Genomic DNA, 11760 nt, shown 5'->3' with positions numbered 1-11760 from the left:
TTCAACATTGTAGATGTGTGTATTTGCAATTATTTGAAAATATGTTTTAGGCAACAACCGAAATGTTGGTTTTTAAGCCTTACCTTATAAAAATAATGTTTCAGATGTTGGCTAAATATGATATGTACGAGTATTGTTGTTATAATAAAACTAATATTTTAAGTAGCTATTGTGAAACTAGTAAGGAAAAGATATAAGTCGGGCGGAACCGACTACATGATACCCTACACTACAGTGAATATGTATATAACATGGGATAATTTCATAGTTTCTCTTCAGTAATGAAAGTACTGAGCTCCACCTTCACGTCATGGCTAATTATTCGGAGGAGAAAAACAATAGATTTATTGGACGACTTTAAGCTAGTTAAATGTGAAAGATCATGCACATACACATGAAATCGGACCGATTTATATCTTAATAATATGTTTATATCTTTATATATATCTTAACAATAATAGGTCAATACTGCTATAGCCCGCCATAAAACGCGATGTAACTTTTATATGTAAGATAATCAATTGTTACCACACAGCTGCTATTGTATTTGTTTTTTGGTTATATCGACTTAGAATTTTACCCTGATCAATAATATATATTCTTTATAGGGTCACCGATGAATATTTCGATGTATTACAAACGATATGACAAATTTAATTATACCAGCCATATTATGGTGCAGGGTATAACAAGTAAGAAAGGGCAATTTTAGGAGCAGGAGCCGAAGGCTTACCGGCTGAGCTGTTAAAACCGAAAGCGACAAGCTGTTAAGATGTATGCCTCAGCTAGTTAGCACCATCTTGCGCGAAGAACACAGTGTTAGGGATATTGTGTGAACGACTATAGTCTACTGTTGACGAAATAATTGGGCAATACCAATGGGGCTTTACCCTTAGGAAATCAACTGACCATATATTTACCCTGCGGCAAATCCTGGAGATACTGCTCGACACTAACCGGTAAATATCAGCTTCACAGCTGCTGATGTAGCTGGATGCAGGGAAGCCTATTTACATAATTGTAACAAGGACGACTACGGCGATAGCTGTTGCACCGCTAAAATCTTCATTCTTCATGAAGATGGTCCACTGGTGTAAAGCAGGTTTGCATATCACACTGGCGTCATACATAGACCGGCCTATCGATTTATTAGGTTTGAACAAGGTTTCTTTTTCAGCTCCCCAAGTTCTGCCGTCCAGCGAGTTGAGGATCTTTTTCTTACTTCTGATTATGTCGCAAATAGCAGTGACGTGTGCAGATAGGTGGTGAACAGTGTTGCATGGTAAAGGGTGGTACGACCGATCAAATGTAGGTACTCGACGTCAAGATCGTACAATCATCGGTATACATAACGATGTCAATGCCGTCAGAAGGGGTGGAATACAGAAAAGGAAGTTGTTAAACAGTTCGGGATATATTATGCCACCCTGGTGAATTCCTTGTTTCACCCTACGCGGCATTGGTTTTTGCTCCTGAATTCGACGTTCGATTGGCGTCCACACCAACGTTGCCGACAATTTTTATAGGAAATCGATAAATCTGCAATAAAATTTAGAAAATCGTCAAAAATCGCCAAAACAGTCCAAAAATAGTTTTGGTTACAGTTTAATGCTACTTTTTCACTGATATTTATGACAATGAGACTGACTACATAGTATATACAACCAACAGCACTGACTTAATCTCAATTAAATACCGCCATAAAAAAGCTTTCATCAGATGAGGGTTTTCCCTATGGTCCATGTTTGTCGGTCATCCACGTACATTATGGTTTTTGGACTGTCTTCTTAAAGAGTGCAGAAATCATATGTACCTAAATAAAGCCAATCTGGCTCGAAATTGCTAATAACAATAAAAAAGCTCATAAAATCATGTTTGCAACAAAGTTTTTCTTAAATTCTTTCGTTAAATTTTGGTTAAAATAAAGTTATCCTGTTTTATTTCATCCAATTTTGGCTTACGTGAAAAATCGTCATTACAGGCCATAAAATCGTTAAATCGTCATTTTCCCATGTTGGGCCAAAAAATCGTCAAAATGACGATAACTCGTCAAATTCGGCAACACTGCTGGTCCACACACATAAGTGTTAAAAATTCTGTTCGATGTCCTCAACATCGCACGGCTTGTTCTGGTTGAATCCTCGGCAAATATGTGTGGAGATAGCGTACAGCGCTGTTGTAGTGTAGTGCTGGTTACGGAACCTATCACGTAGATAGCTATATCCGATACTGGGGAGGAGTAATGACTGAAGAGTTTTTGCTTCGGGCGAAATCGGTCTTCCGTAGCGGGACCACCCCGCCCGTTTTCCAAACTTCGGGTATGATGTGGGTAGCTAGCGACAGGTTAAAAACATTGGTGTAATACTCCACTCGCGGTTCATGCAGCTGTTTCAGCTTTATCATGGAGATATCGTCAGAGCAAAACGGTTTGGATGGTTCCTAATGACATTTGCAACATTAGCCATTGCATCGCAATGGTGCTTTCTCATTGGCGGCAAGAGGTATTCTGCAAATCTTTTCTTCGACCTGTTCTAGCTTCTTTCATCAACGGGTTCGAGAGCGACCTAACCGTGCTCACGCTTCACGTATTCCGGATCCAATATTGCAACCCTTCAGATGATTAAGCAACTTGTTCCATTGGTGTTTCGTCTGAAGCTGTGCTAACATCCCTGTACGTAGTAAAAGAATACGAAACATGCATTCCGGCTTATGGCGCTCCTAACATAGAACAAGTAAAACGGCGTTAAGTTCGCCCCGGCGAAAGGCGTGCACCTGTACGGACAAATTTCGGGGGAAAAGTTTTATAGGACCAACGAAGACTAAATACCAATTTTCAGCCATTTCAGTGGAATATTGAAGCCACAACCTTCAAAATACCGAAAATCGGAAGGTACACTTCTATGGGGGCAATATGATGGCGTGAACCTATACCAAATTTCAGCCATTTCGATGGATTATGGTGGCCATAACCTTGAAAATACCGCAAATCGGGAAGTACCGTTCTATTGGGGCTATATTAATGCGTGGACCTGTACCGACACATTTCTGTACCGAAGACTAAATAAAAAATTTCAGCCATTTCGTTGGAATATTGAGGACACAAACTTCCAAATACCAAAAATCGGGAGGTACCGTTTTCTTGGCGGCTATAGGAAGGCGGACCTATACCGACAAATTCCACATGGACAGTTTAATACCCCAAATGAAGACTGAATACCCAATTTCAGCCATTTCGGTGGAATATTGAAGCGACAACTTGCAAAATACCGCAATTCGGTATAGTTTTATGGGGGCTATATTAAGGCGTGGACCTATACCGACAAAATTCTGGGGAAAAGTTTTATAACCCCAACGAAGACTAAGTACCAAATTTCAGCCATTTCGGTGTGATAATGAATGAATATCGAAAATCGGGTGGTATCGTTCTATGGCTATATCAAAATGTGGACCGATATAGCCCATTTGCAATACCAAACATAGTAGGAGTAATATAAAATTCTATACTGAATTACAATGTTCTACCTTAACAAGTGAGCAAAGGCTATAGTCGGGAGGGGGCGACCCTGTTATACCATACACCACTACCCATGTGCATAAGCTTTTCACTGGTTAACATTACTTTTATGGAATATAATCCGACTACCACCAAACATAATATGCCTCTTTCTTTCTGAGACCCCCATAAGCAACAAAAATTTCGTGACCATTCGATCAAAATTGCGACCTGTAGCGTGATTGCAAAAAAAGGAATGGAGGAATTGTATGCATTGCCGACTATTGTGCTATCTCCCTTGTTTGACCACCTTCGCCAACCTACTTTACACCAATCTAACGGCCATTTTATCTTCTTCCATTGACAGGCTTTGCCGTTGGGATACCCCTATAATAAGTTTTTGCCCATTCCGACCCCTGAATATTATCAGACCATCATCAAAATCAATAGGCTTCTTCCTCTGTGGGACCCCCATTAACCCCCAAAATTTCGTGACGATCCGATCAAAATTGCAACCTGTAGCGCGATTTCGAAAAAATTGAAAAATAGGATGTATTACCGACTATTGCTATATCTCCATTATTTGGCCACCTACACCAACCTACTTTGCATCATTGCAAAGGTGGGATATTCTATTTGCATAGTCAGGCTTTGCTTTTGGATGCTCCTTATCCAAAGCTGTGATATTCGTGTTTATAATTAAAATCGAAAAAATTAAAAGTTGGGTTGTATTAGCGACTATTGCGATATATTCATTGTTTGACCACCTATGACAACCCTATACATCGTTGTAAAGGTGATATTTTCTACTTTCATTAGCAGGTTTTGCTTTTGATATACCACTTACAGGTGCGGAGATATGCGCTGTGAAATATAACGTTAACTTGCTTAAGTCTGGAGTATTCCTCCATTGGCTTAACTTCATCACTACCCTCTTTGCAGAGAGTAATGTTTACAAAACGCACTGACAGCTTGCAAAATTTACTGATCGCTACCAATATCATGATTTCATCCCGACGAAGGGAATTATCAATTGGCTCTTCAGTTTTTGAAATGATGATTTTTTAGTGAAAACCTGAACTCTTTAAGCATCGAGTATTCTCATGTTAATGAGAATGATGCTCACACATAGCCAGATCAATTCAGCTCGTCGAAACATTCATTTTGGTATCTATAAGTGTGGGTCTACGACCATTATTTCGATACGTTACAAACTTTTTGGCCAAAACCAACTTATAATACCCTCCCCACATAGTGGTGTAGGGTATAAAAATTGCGAGCTGTATCTTGAATTAAACAGACGGACTGACGGACAAACGGACATGGTTATATCGACTTAGAATTTTTCCCTGATCAAGAATGTTTATACTTTATAGGGTCTCCGATGAATATTTCGATGTGTTACAAACGGAATGACAAATTTAATTATACCCTAACGAGATGATTGCCGAGTAACATAAATACCCTTCAAGCCTACTCCAACCGCCGAGTATCGTCAACTGAACTTCGCACCAAGTACCTCCCATAATTTTTCATCAATATTCAAACCTTATACTATAGCCGAGTATCAACAACCTGACTACTACAAGCTAAGTATGAGCAACCCGACCACTACAAGCCGAGTATCATCAGCACATCTAATATAGGCAAGTTGCTTTAACCTGACTACGGAAATAACATTTCACAAATTGGAAATTGGAATATCTGGCCACTTTGGTACCTACGACTCTCGAGTGGAAGTATTTTCTAGATTGAACTGTATATTGTGATTAAGAAATTTCCCAAATTAAATTAAAATGGAGCTTTTAAAAGTAAAGAACAATTATTAAAATTTACATAATTTTTTTTATTTTTTTTTTAATTTACAATTGTTTCTTTGTATTTTATTAGTGTAATCCTTCTCTTTGTATTTACATACTCTCTCCATTAGCTTTTATTTCAAAGCCATTTTTCACATTATGAACTGTAATTTAACTTTAGCCATCCTTTGTGCCTGTAGTCTACTACAAAAGAAATATGCATAAATATATGCGTAGGTAGGTAGGCATGCTGCATTAATGCCCCGGGGTTATCAAATACCTCTACGATTTTCTTTATTTCTCATTCGAGAGATAGTGAGTGGTTCCACAATTTTTGTTTAAACCTTTTTATGATATCCATTTGCATTTCTTTGTTGCTGGAGGATGCGTTGCCATTGTATTTATTGTCTTATTCCATAAAGCTTTAGCTGTTGTTTTTGTTGCTGTTTTTCATTCTTTTTGTTGTATGCTTTTGTTGTTTGCCTTTTAATAATAGTCGGTACATTGCATATAACTACGCCATTTTTCCCAATTAGCACAACCAACAATTTCACTATCACCATCTGCATCTGGCCCCACATTATCACGACCACTGCCGGATACACGGACATGAACGAAACCTTTACCTTGGCCACAATTAAGCAACATCGGCTCTACGGCCTCTTGTAGGCATATATAAAACTTATTTGGATTCATTGTCTCCCATGGCTGTTGCATATGGTCGCTATCGCAAATGTGCACCTGTTCCATGGCCTGCTGTGTAACACAGGCTGGCCACTGTTCGTAGGGTATGCAGCCGGAATAACCGAGACCATTGAAGTAGCCACGACCATCGGGGCAAGGCAATTGTATTGCTTGTTTTGTTTCCATATCGCAAAGGTAGTATATATTTGGATCAACATCTCCCCATGTGCCGGTTAAGGATTTACAGTTGCTGGCCGTATTGCCTTGGCCGAGGGGCTCAATGTTGCTGCGGCTGCTATCTGTGACGCTGTGAGTTATGCTATTTGTTTTGGGCATTGTGAAGGATGTGGTGATGGTAGCAACAATGTCCGTGTCGCTATGGTTCTTATAGCTGAGTATTGAAGTTTCTGGTTGGTACTGTGGTGCTGATGTTTTCGCTGATTGTTGGGCTATTATGGGATTTTGGTTGGTATTGTTGTCAAGTATTTGCAACATGGTTGTTGCTCCATCAACTAGGCCTGGTTCTTCATGTACCCCCACTGCCACTACGGCTGCCGCTGCTGAGGTCTTAACGGAAACTGCAGCATTCATAAAAATCATGATTACTGCAAGTGTATAAAAAATCCTTGGATCATGTACTGCCGCTTGACTGGTGCTGCTGCATTTGTATTTGTGGTTTGCACAGATTTTTTGTTTAAATTTCATTTCAATTGTTTTCTTTTGCTTTTTTTGGGAGCGAATGTTTTTAAAAAATCCGAATTTTGCAGTCAAAGGATTTCAATATGTGTGATTGTGTTTGTGTATATGTCTGGCTGTGTGTTTTTTATATAAAAATATTTTTATTCAATTTTTTTGCCTTTGTTTTTTCCCGTTCACAACAATTTCCGTAAGGACTTTTTTATCCGATTAATATTTATTATTGTTATTTTTAGCTCCGCTGGTTGTTATTTGAATTCGTTTGCTGTGTTTTCATTGAAATCATAAATAAATTGTTAATAAATTTATAGCCAACGAATATTCGAATTTTTATCACAATTTTTCTTTGCTCTTCAATGCGGCGCACATAAATATGTTTCTGTTTGCTGTTGTGTTCACGTTCACGATAATTTGGCTTTTTTATTTGCTCTTTTTTGCCACTTCTCTATTTGTCAGCTTGTTGTCTGTCTATCTGTAACGGCGTACGGTCATCGTATGTTAGTAACTGTCATTGCTGTCACTCATTTTTATATGCCGCGGTGTGAAAGAAAGTAATTTGTGGCTTGTTGATTGCTGCAAAAAAAGAAATTGCCAATGAATGGTAGGGGATTTTTCACCACACTTTGCAAATATTGTCCAAAATCATCGCTGCTATTTGCTGTCGAGTTTTATTTTTAGTTGAATTTCGTTATACTTTGGCGGTGATTGCTATCGCTGATAATTGATGACGTTGCAAATATACTTTGAAGTTTTTGTTGACCCTACAATTTTCTTTTTCGGATACTTGAACACCTCACGCTTATGTCTGTATGTGTCAGACACATAGACACATGGGCAATTTAAATTTAAAGGTAAGCTATTGAGAGGTTTTCACATGAATTTTATGATATTCATTGTCAGCAGAATAGTCACGGTGCGCCTTAACTAATTTAAAATGGAAGGTGCTTACACCTGGGAAGTTTTTGCAGATTCTGAAATTACAATGCTCACAGATGAGAAATATCAAGAAACAAAAAAATCGCCGGAGGGATTTTCAAATAAATCGCCATTTAAGTTCACATTTTTAAGGATTCTTTAGGTTTTCACGATTTTGCTTGGAAACCGAAAGCCCTATGTTAATGGGCCTAACGAATATGTTGTAGCTGTGAAAATTCTCCGCATGACTGACCTTTATGATATTTTCGTAGATTTTACCGTTTTTGAGATATAGAAGTTCATTTGAGACAATGCACTGACTGTATCGCCTCCTAATAAAACAGTATCATGCTCAGTGCACTTAACTAACTTTTGATGAAAACCGCGGATTCTGAAACAGCAATGTTCATAAATAAGAAAAATGAAAAAAATCGCCGGAGGGATTTCTAAATAAATCGCGATCAAAATTCACAATTTTAAGGTTTTTTTAAGGTTTTCACGATTTTGCTTGGAAACCGCAAGTCGCACAGTGGTCCCACTTGTATGGAAAAAGTGTCAAAAATAGTTCTAGTCGAGCTACCACCTCCAAATTTAAAACGTAGGTTTATAACAAGCCAAAAAGATAGAAAACCATTTTTAGTGGATGTAGGTCCATATTTGGGTATAGCTCCCATAGAAAGGTACCGCCCCATTTTTGGTATTTTGACGATTTTGTCCAAATTTACCAACCGATTTGCATTTTATTTTGCGTTTTGAGTTCTGAGTGAATAAACTACCTCCTTGCAAAAATTATTCAATATAGGTCTACGTTTAGGTATAGCCCCCATATAAATGTACCCTCAGATTTTCGGTATTTTGAAAATTTTAGCGAAATTTTCCAACTGATTTGGCAGTAATTTGGCATTTTGAGTTCTGAGTGTACCAAATACCTCCGTACCAAAAATGGTCAATATCGGTCTACGTTTAGGTATAGCCCCCTTATAAACGTACCTCCCGATTTTCGAAATTTTGACGATTTTATCCACATATTCCAACCGATTTGGCTGTAATTTTGTATTTTGAGTTCTGAGTGAGCGACATACCTCCTTGCAAAAAATGTTCAGTATAGGTCCAAGTTCAGGTATAGCTCCCATATAAACGTACATCCCGATTTTCGGAATTTTGACGAGTTTACAGGGGAGGTATAAGAGGAATAACTTAGCGGGTGGCAGATGGGGGCAGCTGGACTTTCTTTAATCGTAAACTAGAGACTTTCCCCTGCATTTTCAAACAAATTTCAAGACTCACAAATGCTCACAACATTAGTTAAACTCAACATAAATTAACAGTAATTATATTAAAAATAGCAGAAAAAGTCATTTATTTTTAATGAGGTTAGAAAACTGATTATGAATTTGTTTTTTCATAAAAACATTGTCAATGACATCACCTATAAGTTTCATTTTGAAAATTACACATTTACCTCTCCAAGTTTTTATAATCTTACTCATAACCTACGAATGCTTTGCGGATGTATTTTTTGTTTTTAAGGTCTCACATACAAATCACAGTTTCTTCGACTTAACTTGGCGTATAACCGATGTAAATTTACATCAATAATGCTGGATGTTAAAAATTTGATATGTTTAGATACTATTTATTTCAATCGCAATCAGATTTGTCGCCATCAATTTTTCGATTTTTGTCCACGGGCGGAACCACTGTGAGTCGTATCGAAATAAGTCTAAAGAAAATGTTGTAGCTGTAAATATTCTCTACAAGACTGACCTTTAGGTCTTAGGTCTTAGGTTTCGTAGGTCTTACCATTTTCGAGATATAGAGGTTCAGTTCAAGTTTTTAGGTTTTTATCTTAACTCTTCAAGATTTTGCTTGGAAACCGCAAGTCATATCAAAATGGGCCTAAAGAAAATGTTGAAGCTGTGAAAATTCTCTACAAGATTTGATGATTTATTTTTTCCTAGGTTGTACCGTTTTCAAAATATATAAGTTTAATTCGGAAAATTGCAGTAATTACTTGTTTTATAAGGAGGCGATACAGTCAGTGCATTGTCTCAATTTGAACTTCTATATCTCAAAAACGGTAAAACCTACGAAAATATCATAAAGCCCAATCTTGTGGAGAATTTGCACAGCTACATCATTTTCTTTAGGCCCATTTACATACGACTCGAGGTTTCCACGCAAAATCGTGAAGACCTAAAGAACCCCTAAAAATGTGAACTTAAATCGCGATTTATTTGAAAATCCCTCCGGCGATTTTTGTTCATATTTCGCATCTATGAGCATTGTAGTTTCAGAATCTGCAAAAACTTCACAGGTGTAAGCACCTTCCATTTAAATTTGGTTAAGGCACACCGTCTAGTGCAAAATAAGTGTAGTCACAAAAGTAGAAAAAGTAAGTGTCCGTGTTAAGATTTTTATGCTAAGTGATTTATTTACTCCAGCTTCCATCTGCTTTGGTATCAATTGTTCTTCTTAATTTCCTGTGCTACCTTGCGGGTTTCCTGTCTGACAACATCGTATGTAGCATTTCGTAAGGTATGATAAATCATATTCCATTTTCAGATTCGTTGAAGAAACCTTTTATTATAGGGTATATAGAGTGACCCAAAGGATACAAAATTTCTTTTTTGTGGAACTCCTACCCCATACATTTCTCCATTTCATCCAAAAACGCTATAGCAGTAGCAGTGAGAGGAATTTTCAAATAGATTGCGGTTAAAGTTCACATTTGTATGTTTTATTTTATTTTTCACGGTTTTACTTGGAAACTGCAAGTCCTATCGTAATAGCACTAAAGAAAATGTTGTAGCAGTGAAAATCCTCTACCATTTTTGAGATATAGAAGTTCAAATTGGGACAATGCACAACTTGTATCGGCTCCTTATAAAACAATGTCATGCACAATGCGCCTTTACTAATTTTAAACGAACATCGCTTACACCTGAGAAATTTTTGCAGATTCTGAAACATAGATAAAAAAAATCCAAAAACAAGAAAAAATCGCTGGAGAAAATAAATTGCGGTCAAAGTTCACATTTTTAGATTTATTTTTGATTTTCAGGATTTTACTTGGAAGCGGCAAGTTCTGTCGAAATGGGACTAAAGAAAATGTTGTAGCAGTGAAAATCCTCAATTTGAACTTCTATATCTCAAAAATGGTAAAACCTACGAAGATACCGTTGATGTCAATATTGTAGAGAATTTTCACTGCTACAACATTTTCTTTAGTGATATTACGATAGGACTTGCGGTTCCCATGTAAAACCGTGAAAAATAAAAAAAACCCTAAAATAACTTTGACCGCGATCTATTTGAAAATGCCTCCTGCGATTTTTTTTTTGTTTTTTGATTTTTCTCATCTATGAACATTGTAGTTTCAGAATCCACAAAAAAACTTTCCGGGTGTAAGCACATTTCATTTAAATTTAGTTAAGGCGCACCGTGTAACCCGAACCAACGCATTGGTACGTTGCAACATAGCAATCTTTGTTTCCATAGTAATTTGTATGGAACCAAAGGGACGTTTTCACGAAAATGCTTTCCAGTTCATTAATGTGCCTTAAAACCATTTTTTACAAAACTTACGGTTAACGAGAACCCGTGTCCACTGACGGATCTTTATTACCATAGTACAGTTGGACTTCGATTATCCGTAATGGTAGGGACCGGAGGCAATACGGATAATCGATTTCCCGGATTCCCGGAATTGAATAACACTGTTTTTCATATATTTTTAATCAAAAAATGTGCGTTCCTGCAAATTTGTATAAACTAGCCGACCCGGTCCGCGTTGCTGGCCCTTGAAGCAGTTTTATGTTACCTTAAGTCAGCGATTGTATTTTTATTGCATCGTTAATTAATCGGCATTTGCAAGTGATTATAAATAAAAAGTCTTCAGATTTGTTTGTGTCGATATGTAATTTTAACATACCGCCAAAAAGCTGATGACTTGAGGCATGTATTTATTTCATCTGCTGAAATCTAAAGGTGAATTGCTTCTTAAATTATTATGTACCATTGTAAATTCGTTCCAGGTGATAACTTATATTTAATATTGCATATGTGCCCTTCATTTACATGAATGTTCACTGGCTTAAGGGCCAACTGTGTCGTCCTTCCACCTTCTTATAATGTACATCTTATATACCTGATGAAGCTATAGCTATCGAT

At 37.3% G+C, this 11760-nt stretch overlaps 1 protein-coding gene across 1 annotated transcript; it reads right to left on the bottom strand.

Moving 5' to 3' along the window:
- Positions 1-5376: 5376 nt before the first annotated feature.
- Positions 5377-7125, bottom strand: LOC141391138 (uncharacterized). Its single transcript, XM_073964056.1, has one exon. The coding sequence runs from the start codon at positions 6679-6681 to the stop codon at positions 5779-5781; it is 903 nt and encodes a 300-aa protein (XP_073820157.1). The 5' UTR covers positions 6682-7125; the 3' UTR covers positions 5377-5778.
- Between the last annotated feature and the right edge of the window lie 4635 nt (positions 7126-11760).

Source organism: Musca autumnalis, unplaced genomic scaffold, assembly GCF_047663935.1.
Source record: "Musca autumnalis isolate F117 unplaced genomic scaffold, ASM4766393v1 scaffold_1, whole genome shotgun sequence".
NCBI classification, from domain to species: Eukaryota; Metazoa; Arthropoda; class Insecta; order Diptera; family Muscidae; genus Musca; species Musca autumnalis.
This window is presented reverse-complemented; position numbering and strand designations above follow the sequence as displayed.